Source organism: Populus alba, chromosome 8, assembly GCF_005239225.2.
Source record: "Populus alba chromosome 8, ASM523922v2, whole genome shotgun sequence".
NCBI classification, from domain to species: Eukaryota; Viridiplantae; Streptophyta; class Magnoliopsida; order Malpighiales; family Salicaceae; genus Populus; species Populus alba.
The window spans coordinates 3,105,590-3,119,877 of NC_133291.1; the positions used below are offsets into that span (position 1 = coordinate 3,105,590).

The following is a 14,288-nucleotide window of genomic DNA, read 5'->3' on the forward strand; positions in this document are numbered from 1 at the left end:
ATTGGTGCAGGCTGCATGGCTAACTGGACGATCTGAGCCTACTCGTCTTTGAGAACCTGAAGAAAGCCACTGGCTGTGGGAAGCAGATGGATCCCTGCCACCGTACTTGATATCCCCCCAGGATCCTATGCACATTGCTTTCATAGCTGTGCAAAGACGGGTGCCATGTAAATGTTGTATCTTCCTGACACCAAACAATCTCAGTACCTGAAACCATCACAAAAAATAAGATTCCAGGAAAAAAAAACAAAAACACGTCAGCTCTAAGACGAGAATAGAAATCTTAGCTCAAAAAAAAAAAAAACAGAACGTCATGTTCCTGCAAATCATGTTCCAATAGAGACAATTATTTGCTTCTTGTAATGCAAGACAGTACATCTCGAAGAGCAACTTCGCTTGTGTAAAAAACCAAGGTGCCTTGGCTAGAAGTTTTTGGGTGAAAGGGATAAAAAAGAAGCAGCCGCCTAAACAAGGCGAGATGTAAATGGTATCAAGTCGCCAACACAACTTTGGTGTATAAATTTTTAATTATTGTTCTTAGACTTTGTACTCGACAGTATGCAAAAGCTTCAATTAGGAATTTGTATTGGTTCAGGTTGCATGGCTTTTTGCAGAAGTTCAGCCTGTTCCTTCACATGCATCTGGTAGAAACCAGTGGCTGTTGCAGCAGATGGCCCGCGTCCAGCATACTTGATGTCGTCCACAGTTCCCCTGCCCAATGCTTTCATGGCAGTGGATAGGCGCGGTGCAATGTAACTGTATGCGCCCATGTTCATTGGTTCTTCCTGGCACCAAACAACCTCCGCACCTGACAAGAAATAGTGACAAAAATGCGTCAATATATGGTTCCTCAAGATGTCAACAGATAAGGTAGCTTAGGAAAGAGAAACAAGAAATTCAAGTTTAACCGCCCCAAATATGAAATCACACACCCAACTCCAATCTCCCCAAACAACTTGCGGCTATTATGATTACCACCTTGCTGGAATCTTACAAGAAATTGACCCGCCATTTTAATCTACTGTGCAGTAACTAAATCTCATATGATGTGTTTTTAGGAGACCAGAAAACCCATAAAACCATGAAGGTGAAATTGATAGCATGGAATATCATTGCTGTAATACTTAGGTTACAAGTTTAAGAAGAATTACTTGGATATCGCTTAAGCTCGCGCTGGATGAGATCATATGGGAACGGGCATAGTTGTTCAACCCTACAAATTGCAATGTCCTTTGCCTCAACTTTTCTACGCTCTTCATCAAGCTCATAATAAACCTGCATGCAAGGATTTCAAATGTCAAAACTAACATCCTCTAGGCTACATAAAATAGTGAAATTCAGAACAAGCAACAACCAGAAGTGCACATCACACCTTTCCAGAGCAAAGAACCAGACGCCTGATACCCTCCTCAAGGTCCGAGTGGTCATTCTGATCCTTTATGAGACGTTTAAATCTGGTCCCCTGTTTGTCGAAACCAGGATGGCCTTGCACATCATCAAACTCCGAGAGATTTGATTTGCAGTCCTTGTGACGAAGTAGGTTTTTGGGAGCCATCACGACAAGGGGCTTACGGAAGTCTCTGTGTATCTATGAGATGAAGCAAAAACCATATGAGAAAATGCAGAAAGCTGTCGGGACAGTGGAAAGTGATTAATAATAGTCCCTCACCTGACGCCGCAAAACATGGAAGTAATTAGCAGGGGTTGTAACATTTACAACCTGCCAATTGCATTCTTGGATTTGCTTACGAAAAGTTGGTTCCATCTCGGGTATAACAAAAGGATTGTCGTCACTCATCTACAATGAGATTGAAAATAAGACATCATTAAGGGCTGTCTTTATATAAACCAGAACAGATGCATATGACAGAATACAAAGAAGTGAGAAGTCCACTGATCAGACAAACTTTCATATTCCTTGAGCATCCAACAAAATCAAATTGGACAAAGGAAATAAATTGTATGGAATATTTTGATTGGTCCATGGCTTAAGCAGTCATCAATTAGGCTATGTAGTCCCTGATATACATGTGACAGAATAATACAATCATTAAATTCTGTTGTAAGACATAATCATTAAACTGTAATCATAATGGGTATCTAATAATCATGTGATTTATTTAACAGAGAGATACATTTGTTAAAATCTCTCATAATCAAATTTATGCAGGGACATGCCAGCTTATAGTGAAACTGCTTCAATTTCCCCACTTGAAGGTTCAACACATCTCAACGTGGATCTTAGCATCAATGTGTAAAATATCGCTTAGAAGTACAAGTGCAGGACAATAGACAAATAAATTTGGGATTGTACACCTAAAAATAATAATAATTAGGGGAATTTATTTTGAAATATGAAATTTCCTTTGATATTGTGAGTAGTCTGTAACAAAACTCTTGTTATTTGTTATGCTATTTGGTATTTGAAACTTATAATTAGTGTTGGACAAAGTTACTTCCACTTATTACCATGAAGTAAGAAACCATCTGGTAGAATGCAAGGAAAAGGAAAGAGCACAGAAGTCTTTGCTGGGAATACCTGAAGGAATCGTTCCAACCGTGCACTTGAATGTTCAGGGCCCTGACCATCATATCCATGAGGAAGCAGCACAACAAGCCCAGTTTGTCGCAGCCATTTTGATTCACCACTGCTCAGGAACTGATCGAATATCACTTGAGCTCCATTTGCAAAGTCACCAAATTGAGCCTCCCAGATTACCAACGAATTTGGACTTTCCATCGAGTAACCCAATTCAAATCCAAGAACACCGAACTCTGAAAGAGAGCTGTGAACAAGACATAACAGCTAGTAGTTAAACCGAATTCCACTATATAGCACCAACTCAACTACAAATACTGGGTCTCAATAATCACATAGTGCAGACTATTAAGTTTCCACAAGCAAGTCTTTGGCACCAAACTATATCTATTCAAGGGAAGCATGAGGCATTTTCTGCCCGGTGAAAGTTCAACACGAGAAGAGAAAAAAAGACATCATATATTACCTGTTGCTGACAGTAAACATCTCTTCATTTTGGTTGATGGTGACATGATCCAGGGGGCAATACTTCTCCCCAGTTTCCTGATCATGAATCACTGAATGACGATGACTGAAAGTACCTCTTTCAACATCCTGACCACTCAATCGAACATGGTTGCCTTCTACTAGCAGTGTGGCAAAAGCAAGAGCCTCCCCAACAGCCCAATCAATTCCTTCCCCTGTTTCAATCATTTGTGCACGTTGATCGTAAACCTTCTTTACAGCTCTGTGAGGCTTAAAATTATCTGGAAGGGTCGTAATTGCTTTGCCTACATTCTTCAAGATCTCAGGTTTCACTCTGCATAAGAGCATAAAAATTTCAATATGGAAATGTGAAAAACTAAAGCATAAAGATTTCAGTATAGAAATGCGAAAATGAGACAGGCAACTAAAATTAGAACTAGTAAGTTGCCCGCATACCCAGTGTTTCTGACACGTGAAAGCTGTTCGGGAGACTTGAAACCAGACCAATGAGATGCAAGCCAGTCTCTTCTTTTAGTAACATAATCTTTGCTTGCCAAGAACTCTTCATTGAGGATTGAAAGGACCTTCTCCTGTATCCTATTAATATCTTCTTCAGTCACCTGTCCTGATTCTAAGAGTTTCTTTTTATAGATCTCCAAAGCTGATGGATGGTTCCGAATAACCTGGTAGGTCCCCAATCAGAAATGTCATAAGTCTGCTTGACACGTCTCAAGAGAGAAGTTGAACAGGTAGCACTAAAAGAAAATAGAATTATAGCAACAGCAATGAAAAAAATCTTGTGAAGGATAAACAAGTTTGTAAACTATACAAGGTTGCATCCAGAACCTAGCATGGATTGCTGGTTCTAATGAACTGAGAGTCAAAGGGAGGAGAAAGGAACTATATATATATATATTGTGCTAACCTGATACATTTTGGGTTGTGTGAAAGAAGGCTCATCAATCTCATTGTGCCCAAAACGACGATAGCACACTAAATCAACCACGACATCTGAATGGAAAGTCTGGCGCCACTCAGCTGCAAGCTCACACACACGAACAACTGCCTCCATATCATCTCCATTTACATGGAATATAGGTGCATTCAAGGCCTTGGCAACATCAGTGCAATATTGTGAAGATCTTCCTGCCCTCGGATCAGTTGTGAAAGCAACTTGGTTGTTCACCACAATATGTATGGTTCCACCAGTAGTATAGTTTGGCAGTGCACTAAGATGTAGAGTTTCATACACTACCCCTTGTCCAGCAAAGCTACCATCACCATGAATCAAAATCCCCATGTTCTTAGTCCTGTCAGAATCGTTGGAGTAATATTGCTTGGCTCTAGTCTTTCCAACAACAACAGGATCCACAGCTTCCAGGTGACTAGGATTTGCAACCAAAGATAAATGGATTCTCTTCCCACCTCTAGTTGGACGATCATAAGAAGTTCCCAAGTGATACTTGACATCACCAGTTCCAGTGTAGAGCCCAACTTCATCTACAGGTTTTGTGCCACCACTAAACTCGCTAAATATTTGACGGAGTGGCTTCCGAACCACATTACCCAGTACATTCAATCTTCCTCTGTGAGGCATTCCAATAACTATGCTCTCAACACCAAGATCTGCTGACCTATCAAACATCTCCTTCATTCCAGGAATCAAAGTCTCTCCACCTTCAAGTCCAAACCTCTTAGCTGCCGTCCACTTACTGGCCAAGAAGTTCTCAAATTGTGTACTCCATATTAACCTATCAAGAATAACTTCGTGCCGCTGACGATTGTACTGCATAGGTGTTGGGGTTTCAATCTTGTCTCTCAACCAGTTACATTTTTCACGATCTGCAATGTGCATGTACTCATACCCAATGCTCCCGCAATAAGCCTGCTCAAGCCTGGTCAATATGGACCTAAGAGTCTGCACTGGACGGTTTTCAGACAAAAATCCAGCAATCTTCCACACTCCCAAAAAGAATTCTCTATCAAGATCAGCTTCCGTGAAACCATATAGAGCAGGATCCAATTCATCTGGGATTTCTCTTTCTTCCAACCCCAGTGGATCCAACTTGGCTTTCATGTGACCATTAACCTGGTAAGCCCTGACAAGCAGCAGCAGCCGCATACTCTCCTGAATAGTTTGGCCTGAAATTCCAGGAGAAGTAGCAGCCTGGCCCACAAAATTCCTAAAGAAATTATCCCACGACTCATCCACGCTATTTGGATCAGCTTCCCATGCTCGCTGAAGCTCCTCTAAATAAACACTACTGGTCCCATCTAAGAAGTTATCAGTTAGCTTAGAGAGAGGTACAGGACGAGGGACAGGCGCAGTTTGCGCCTTAGACTTAGTCACTGTTGAATGGAAATATCTACTCTGAGAAGGTATAACCCGTGATCTCGTTGCATACGATCCACCCTGAGATAAAGTCCTTCTAATGGCAAGCCTTGCTACACTAGCACCCGCTCTAAACCAAGCCATGGCTATCAATCCACACTAACCCAATACCACCAATTCTTTTTCAAAGATTATACACCTCCCAGGCTCAAGAATCAATCAAAAATAACATGAATCTTTTCCTTATTTAAAAGAACCCCTCTGTTAAAGAAAGCCAGAAAAAACAAAAAGAATCAATAAGAAACTATAGTACTTGATAATCACTTTAACGACTAAAAAATAACGGCACTTGATGCTGAAAATGCATAAATGACAGTAATACAATCCTCTCTTAAATCCGGCATTAAATTATGAAATAAATAGGCTAATAAAAAACAATATCAATCGATAATGCTTAATCACTCATATCATCTCAGCTGAACAAAAGGACTGGATTCAATCCTCGAATTCTTTTGGATTAAGATAAAACAAAATACAGGTTATGAACTCATCATATCATATAATTAAAGTAACAAAGGTAGAAGAAATTAAGTAACAATTTCAACATACAGCAAGGAAACGTGACTTAGCACGATCCGAGCTGCTGGAGTTGTGGGGAAGAAAAAAGAGAAATGTTTTCGGACACAAGGAAAATGCGTGCGTACCAGAGAGAAAAAAGACGCATAAGAAAACCCTGGTCGCCGTGGAGAACAGAAGCGATGATGCTGTCCTCAATTCAACTATGGTGGGCTCTCATTTCAATTATATCTTGCGTCTTCTTTCCTCTCCAATATTCTTGAATGTTATTCTTTATTTATTTATTTATATTCTTTACATTATTATTTATTTGATCTTTCCCTTTTTCTGTTATTTATTTATTTACTGCTTTATCTTATTTTGGTCATGTGCTAGTCTGTCCTCCGGGCACAAGCGCTGGCAAAGCCCGACTGGCTTCTTAGGATTTTTCCTGTTGTTGACTTGGCTTGGCTTTGCATAAATTCAGTTCAGCACGTTTCTCTAGTTTACCGCTATTTGCTTACATCAGTCATTCATCTTTTTATTTATTGCTGTAGCATTGAAGTATAACGGTTTGGCTGCAAGTTGTTTTTTAAAATATTCATTATTTTTAAATATTTTTTAAAAATTATTTTTAATATCAGTAAATTTAAATATTTTAAAAATACTAAAAAAATTAATTTAAAAATTAATAAAAAAAATCAATTCAACAACGGCTCTAAATAGTACCTAAGATCACTTTTCAATTTCCAAAATACTATATTGTGATTAATTTGAAAACATTGTTGTTTTTTAAAATTTTAAAAAAGTTATTTTTTTATATTTTTAAATTATTTTAATATGTTTATATGAAAAATAATTTTTTAAAAATAAAATATATTATTTTAATATATTTCTAAATAAAAAATATTTTAAACTATAAGTACTACCATAATTCTGATTGAGAATAAAAAATAAAAGAAAGAGATGCTTAAAATCGAATTTGCAAACGGCATGATAAGCACTAGTTTTCTTCATGTCTTCTTAATCCCATATTGGATAGAAATGACAGAAATCTAAAACAAAAACACCATGGTTCACCTGAAACTTATCAGTGGGTCCTTTAACACGTTACAGTTGGAACGTGCACTGAATCCAATGGAGGGTAAACCCTGAGACCAAATTGGAGCCGTTCAGAATTTAAGATTGTGGGACCCCCTTTCTTGCTGGCCAAAAACCAATTCCAGCTTCTATTCTGAAGAAGTCAAGACAACGGCTTCTGTTTTCTTTTCTTCTTGTGTTTTTTATTCGGACATTACGTGCACTTTAGTTGAATGACCAGTGGTTTTTACCTCAATGGGGACCGCTATTGCCTCATCGAAAGTCAAGCGTATTTTATGCATGATTCGCCCAGGCCCGAGTATGGCAACAAGCAAGATGCTCTTGTAAAAAAATTAAAAATAAAAAGCAAAATGCACCGAGCATCCGAGAAGGGATGGACAGAAACAGGCCACCACGAAGATCTGCACGTGGCCACGCCCACCTGGTTGGAGCTGTGTTCAGGCTACGGAGGGACCGTAGGTTCGAGGCCTCATACAGGCCTGTTGTGGTCAGTGGTCTTCTTGTATGCAACACGCTTGGAATAGTTATCAAAGCTAAAAAAAAATTTATTTATTTTAAATTTATTTATTTTTAAATCATTTTAATAAATGGATATAAAAATAATTTTTAAAAATAAAAAAATATTATTGTAATATATTTTTAAATAAAAAATATTTTTACAAATGAGAGGGTCTGGAGCCGGGGCCTTTCCAGAGGAGCACAAGGGACGTGACTGTCGAATCAAGCAATACAGTCAATTGTCATTTTCTCTTGTTTGACTTCTACTCGTTTGGTGCATCGATATGCTGACATTCAATGAGCATGGCCAATATATTCAGCAATCAGCCAGCCACATGTGGCGGCAGCATGGTACAAGCGATCACATGAATAAATTCAACAACGAACTTACCAGTAGATTGTTTGATTGATGGCATTCAAAGATGCGCACAAACAAGATTACAAATTCCGACAAACAGGAGCACCAGGCATCTTATAGGAAATGGGAGCTAGATTTGGATAATCCATCTACATTGAGCCAGTAAATGAGTTCAAGCCCCAAGCGACAGAAAGGGAAAAGATATGTTATAAATTCCACATATTGAAATACTGCTTTAAACACACTAAGGTTGGTATTCTGGAAAAATAACAGGGCACAAACACATGCACCCAGCACATCGTCATCAGCATTAATCCGACACCCCAATGGGTGCCACTTGCATAACCTTCCCTCTCGGTCCATATTTTGATTCTCCCTTCTATGAACCACAGCAAGCTGACTTTTGAGCAGCTTGGCCACCACTGGCTGATGGATCTGGTTGGTTAATCTTGATTGTTTGAGGCTGGTGCCACCAGGCAAAAGGAGAAATATCAATATTTGAGGAGAGGTAAGAAAACAATTCCCCTGGGATTTGGTACTATAAACCTATTTTCCAACCAGGGAACTAGTGGAAGAAATTATAATATAGTTCTACAAAATAAAAGCAAAAGTTACCTCTGCCCTGGAATCAGTTTCCGAGATCCTTTGCTTGATATCCCTTGCAATTGAAAAGAAAACCTCCTCCACGTTCAAATTTGTCTTGGCACTCTGCAAAAAATACTTTGCATGTAAGAAAATAGAAAATAGATGAAGCTGTGATGATTCCATTCTAGAAGCATATTTGCACTTACAGTTTCAAAGAACTTGATCCCATACTCATCTGCAAGAGCTTGACCCTTGGAGGTAGGCACGGCCTGGGGAAAAAAAAGAGGAATGTTTTTCCTAATTATCATCAATGGAACACACACACAGGAATTGAATGAGGATCCCCAATGAAGCACTCTAAATTATAAGAAAGAGCAAGACTCCTCCACTTCTAGGGTGAAAACTTGCAAAATAGGGCTCATTGTATAGTTTATAAACTTGCAATCCAACCCACAACGTTAATGAAATAAACATTTCTTGCAGGTTGTAAGATACGGTGCATACCCTTTTGCTCTCATCCATGTCTGCTTTGTTTCCCACCAGTATCTTGTTGACATTATCAGAAGCATGCTGTTCAATGTTGCGAATCCAGTTCCTAATATCTGATCATAAAAAGACACTAGCTCTATCAGAGATTCAAGGATGTTAAACAACGGAAAAAAAAACCCACAAGATGAAGGACAAGTTCCACTATATCTGTAAGGAGATCTTTCACAAATTCATCTCGATGAAATAGGAAGCAAACAAGAAACAGATGTTGCTGGTTACCCACAACCAAATACAAGCAACACATATACTGAACAAATATCAAGCAACAAACATGTATGCTGATTACCCACACAAAAAACAGAAAATGCAAGTAATACATGTTGACAATAAAAAAGTAGCAAGATTGGTAAACTATTAAGATTTCTTAAAACCTGAAGGCTAAAGGTAAGGCAATAAGAGAATTTACTGTTGAAAGATGATTCATCAGTAACATCATACACAAGCAAAATCCCCATGGCTCCTCGGTAATAGGCTGCAGAAGAGTATAAAGCACATAAGCAAATCTACGGTCAAGGCTCAAATGTGCATTTATGGAAAAGACCAAATTTGAAAACAGAGAGAATTTGTAAACGCCGAACACAAACCTGTTGTGATAGTTCGGAAACGTTCCTGGCCTGCTGTATCCCATATTTGTAGTTTAATCCGTTTACCATCAAGCTCAATGGTTCTTATCTTAAAATCAATGCTGTTTTAGAAAGGTACAGATAAAGGATCAGATTGATGCTCGAAAAATATAGTTAAAATGGAGCTTCCAACATTCAGCAAATGGAACATGATTGGGCTCTTAATTAAATATGTTGAAAAAATGTCAACTAATTTGCATCATTCATATCCAGATCCTCTACCAAGGAAACTGCCTGGAATGGTTTTGAGCACAACCAAAATGAGACATCAAATTTCTGAACTTCATTTGCATCACTACACTATAAATTTTTCACCAGTATCTGAAGAGCCAAAGATAATGAAACTAGCTAGTGACATGAAATCCAGTCACCCTCAATTTTCCCTTGTAAATCACATGAGCAAGCCCAAAGTACTTGGTATTATTAAACTACTTCACATTCACAAGTCCAAAAACGCTAAAATAGTTTCACAATAAAAAATTGGGAGAGTTGTCAGGAAAACAAACCCAATGGTGGTAATGAAACTGGTTGTGAAGGAACCATCAGAAAAACGCAAAAGCAGACAACTCTTCCCCACACCTACAAAAACATTAACAAGAACTGGGATTTCAAATAATCATGAAAGAGGAAGAAAAAAGCAGGACATAGTATGTAGATCAGCCCATAATGTCAGGATTGAATCCCCCCTGAAATCACATGGATTCAAGTTACTTTTAAAGTCGGATATGAACTGGCAGGAAATGAGAACTGCCAGCAGATACCGATGTAAAATATTAGGGAGCATCCTGGAGGAATTGAAAAATCGTGAAAAATCTTTCAACTGGTTTCCCTTAAAAAAGAATCCAATCAAAAATCAATCACTGATCGACATTAAACAAGTGGGGTTGCAAACACCTGACTAGTAGGAAATTTGGGCATGTTTAATTTGTTCAGGGGTGAATATGGAATATGAATCCCTTTCAATTCCATTTCAGTACTGTTTTACTGCCAATAACATGGGTCTCTTGAGGTGGAACAAAGATTGACCATTTCATCATGCACTTGTTGAGAGGGAATTCTCTCAAATAAATCTTGCAGGGTGAAGTTCAACAAAAGGGTTGTGATTTCACCAGAAAAATGAGAAATTACATTTCAAGTGAACTAAATAGCTTCCCTTTTGTGTTATTAAGACTCTCTTATAAGTACATTCAGCTTGAAATAAAATTAAAATATAAATTCTACTTGGAATTGGAAAGAAATCCCATTTCCATTCTGCTCTCAATACTTGGGGAATCAAACATACACTTACTATTCTAAGAAACAAATAAGATAAAGGGGGAAACTTGACAAACTAACCTGTGATGCATTAAAAGCAAGTCAAGTCATTCAAGATCAGTGCAAAGAAAGAATCTTAATTTGCCTAAAACTACTGCATCATGACAACTCAAATAAGTCTGATTTTGTTCTCTCTAATCTCCAAACAGTAGCATCTACCAATTTCACCAAGGAATCAACATAAAAGACTCAAGTTAGGGAGACAAATGAACCAAGCAGCCAGTTGCATCACATAGACAGCCAGAGTTACTACTTTGTCTTTAATTGCTAAACTCAATCCTAAGACAATTTTTTGGTAAAAAATTCTACCAAATCAGTAAAATGCATGCTTGGGGTATCTGCAGCTTCTCCTTAGGGAAAAGTTCTCCATCGCAGACAAATAGAAGGCTCATTTACAGGTACATATCTTCTCCATCAACAATGCAGGAAAAACCACAAAACATCTAGAATTTATTACCGCATACAAACTTTCTCCTCCCTGAACTCATCTTTTTAACTTTAAACCACTTATCCACCCAGGTTTTCTTGATGATTTCCATTGCACCAAAAGGTTCAATGCAATCCGACAATTGGCTGTTAGATGAGGTTGAATTTGGGCTACATGTAGCCATTAACTTGAATTCGAAGGTCAGACCACCTCCTAGCAGACACTGGCAACCACTAGAGAATGATTCTCAATCTAACCCCCTTGTGACGACAAAATATTCATCTTTTTTTTTATATATAAATCTGCATTTACAAATGCAATTGCAAACATGGATACAGAAGAGGTCAGCATCTCTAACTACACAAAAAGTGTCGTTTCAATGAGGTCACTGCTTGGAAAAGGTTAAGATCTAGTTGCATTTTATGGGAAGTGGGAGACCAGCCAAAGTGAATATTACTTTAAGTGTCCTGGGTTGCAATTTTGATGGTACATGTATGTGTCCTGCTCACTACTATTTCATTCAAAAAACGAACAGGATAGGACCATCTCCAAAATCCTCTCTCAAAAACCCACTTCGATGGGGAAATTAATTAAATAAACCAAGTCAATAATGATTCAATAAATGGTATATCTCAGCATCACCAAATCTAAAACATGTAACGGATCTAAGTAAATAAATAAATAAATAAAACTGCTTGAACACAATAGGATCAGACTTCAAAACATGAGAGGAAAACCTGTACCATGACTTAAAATTTGCCAAGGATGGAGACAGAACAGACAAAAAAACTTACAGGTTCTCTGATTGTTAAAGGAGCACAGGCATCATAAATGAAAAATAAAATAAAATAACAGTCATCCGAGTACATAATGGAACTTTCAAGCTGTCATGAAGTTTCCTTAACGCTGCACACATCCTATTAAGACCAACTGCTACAAGCTCTGTGACCAATTAAAACACTTTACATTGCAGGTCCTGCTCACCCAAATTCAATTCACTAAACATACAAACACAAAATTTAAGGGAATGCCTAACAGAAACATAATAATAATAATAATAATAATAATAATAATAATAATAATAATAATAATAATAATCAATATCATCCATGCAATCCAACAGAAAAGTCACTGGCAATGCTGAGTGGAGCTATAAACATGACCATTGCCACTTTTGATGCAAATGCCTGTTAAAACCCGAACCTCACCTCACCAGATCACGAACAAACACCATTTAAGCAAATCCTCAAATGATTAGCCTCATACAGGTCAATATTCCTTAAATCCACCACGAAACCAAAAAAACAACAAAAAACCGTTTGACAAAACCATAAATCAAAAAAATAAAAAACACCCTTAAATCACCGCATCACATTCCAAATCAAAACCCCAAAACAGAAACAGCGCCCTTCCAATCCAACAAACCCAGGATAATAGATAGAGAGGGAAAAAAAAAAAAACTAACCGCTATCCCCAATCAAGAGAAGCTTAATCAAGTAATCATAATCAGCACGGGCCCTTGCTGGCGGTGCAGCCATCGCTTGTTTTCTGTTTGAATTCAAAAAAGAAAGAGAAAAGAAAGAAATGAACAATAAAAGTTCCTTATAAATGAAACCAAAACGAGATCAAAAATCGAAAACAGGGAAAGAGAGATCACCTTCTTTTTAGGTTAGCAAATGAAAAGAGAGAGAAAGACTGTGTCCAATGCGTTTGGGACTTTTTGTCTCTCTCTCTCTCTCCGCGTAATATTACGTTTCTACTTTTCAGAGGATGTGTTCTGCCAATGACAGTGAACGTGGACTTTTTATAAGATGGACTTGGTTGTATTAGATCCTTCCTCTTTGTTAATGCTTAATCATTATTAGATAATTAGATTTATAATTATATTCAATTGCAAATTATGCTCAACTAGTTTTTGATACCATGTGATCAAAATGATTTTTATTTGAAAATATATTAAAATAATAATTTTAAAAATTTTAATTTTGATATTAATATTTTAAATTAATTTAAAAATTTTTAAATAAAAAAATCAAATTTTAATAGAAACAAGTAGCAGTTACTTAGTCAAGCCAGCTCTATTACTGAGCTACGCAGATTCGTTCTTTATTAATAAAGTTAAATATCTAATCACAAACTTCGTCATCCTATTTCTTTTTTTATTATTATAATGACTTGGTCCTTATATCTTTTGTTTTTTGGAAAAGTTCTTGGTCCTTGTATCCTTATCATGGAAGTTAATTTTTCAAAATGAATTTATTATATTGGTTAAAAAAATCATGTAAATTTGTAATACAATTGTACTGTGTAATATTTTCTTAGGAAATTTTTTTTCTAAATTCTTATTAAGAGCTATTTATTTTTTTTATTTCAAAAATATTTTTTAGAAAACTTAATTTTTTTAATTTTTTTTACTTTAAATTAATTTTTTAATTTTTTTTATTATTTTAATATATTAATATTAAAAATAAATTTTAAAAAATAAAAAAAAATATTATAGCATTCGTCAGAATAGAATAGATGCTGACATGAATACAAAGTTAACATTTGTTTTGATATAAATCTAATGATTAAAAAAACTATAGCGTAGCAAATCCGTTTTTTTTTAAAAAATATTATATCTTTTCGGTTAATGTTATATTTTAAAAGATATATAAATCTACAGGGATAAGATATTTTATATTTCAATCAAATTCTCCAGATTTTTAGATATTATTTTGTAAGAATATCTTAATTGCTCGATTTTCAAAATCAATGTTTCAACTTATTGATTTTTTTTTCCATCCAATAAAATTGAGCAGTTCAAATTTTTGTTTAACGGGTAATCAATTTAAATTGTGTTAACACCGTAATATATATGTGTTTTTTTTAAAAAAAAATAACTAAGAATACATTAAAATAATATTTTTTTATTTTTAAAATTAAAAAAATTATCTAAAAAA

The 14,288-nt window shown here is 36.4% G+C and overlaps 2 protein-coding genes across 3 annotated transcripts; both read right to left on the bottom strand.

Moving 5' to 3' along the window:
* Positions 1–331: 331 nt before the first annotated feature.
* LOC118052186 (uncharacterized) lies at positions 332–6,196 on the bottom strand. Of its 2 annotated transcripts, none has more exons than XM_035063046.2 (9): positions 6,041–6,196; positions 3,930–5,597; positions 3,461–3,687; positions 3,006–3,338; positions 2,540–2,786; positions 1,670–1,798; positions 1,373–1,588; positions 1,152–1,275; positions 332–808 (listed from the first exon to the last, which is right to left on the bottom strand). In XM_035063046.2, the coding sequence occupies exons 2-9, from the start codon at positions 5,478–5,480 to the stop codon at positions 570–572; spliced, it is 3,066 nt and encodes a 1,021-aa protein (XP_034918937.1). In that variant the 5' UTR covers positions 5,481–5,597; positions 6,041–6,196; the 3' UTR covers positions 332–569. The 2 variants fall into 2 exon arrangements, with proteins under 2 accessions (XP_034918937.1, XP_034918938.1); XM_035063047.2 differs by having other exon boundaries at positions 5,946–6,161.
* Positions 6,197–7,864: 1,668 nt separating this feature from the next.
* LOC118052185 (ras-related protein RABE1c) lies at positions 7,865–13,071 on the bottom strand. The gene is made up of 9 exons (XM_035063045.2): positions 13,004–13,071; positions 12,812–12,896; positions 10,112–10,184; positions 9,567–9,667; positions 9,389–9,454; positions 8,938–9,035; positions 8,640–8,702; positions 8,464–8,556; positions 7,865–8,311 (listed from the first exon to the last, which is right to left on the bottom strand). Exons 2-9 carry the CDS (start codon positions 12,882–12,884, stop codon positions 8,228–8,230), a joined length of 651 nt encoding a protein of 216 aa, XP_034918936.1. The 5' UTR covers positions 12,885–12,896; positions 13,004–13,071; the 3' UTR covers positions 7,865–8,227.
* Positions 13,072–14,288: the final 1,217 nt, after the last annotated feature.

Coding starts and splice junctions, on each gene's coding strand:
- LOC118052186 (XM_035063046.2), bottom strand. CDS start 5,480: ATGGCTTGGTTTAGAGCGGGTGCTAGTGTAGCAAGGCTTGCCATTAGA. Junction 1,799..2,539: donor GGTTGGAACGATTCCTTCAG/GTATTCCCAGCA, acceptor ATCTCATTGTAG/ATGAGTGACGACAATCCTTT. Junction 809..1,151: donor CGAGCTTAAGCGATATCCAA/GTAATTCTTCTT, acceptor ATTTCTTGTCAG/GTGCGGAGGTTGTTTGGTGC.
- LOC118052185 (XM_035063045.2), bottom strand. CDS start 12,884: ATGGCTGCACCGCCAGCAAGGGCCCGTGCTGATTATGATTACTTGATT. Junction 9,668..10,111: donor AGTTTCATTACCACCATTGG/GTTTGTTTTCCT, acceptor TTTCTAAAACAG/CATTGATTTTAAGATAAGAA. Junction 8,312..8,463: donor AAACTGATTCCAGGGCAGAG/GTAACTTTTGCT, acceptor TGGTGGCACCAG/CCTCAAACAATCAAGATTAA.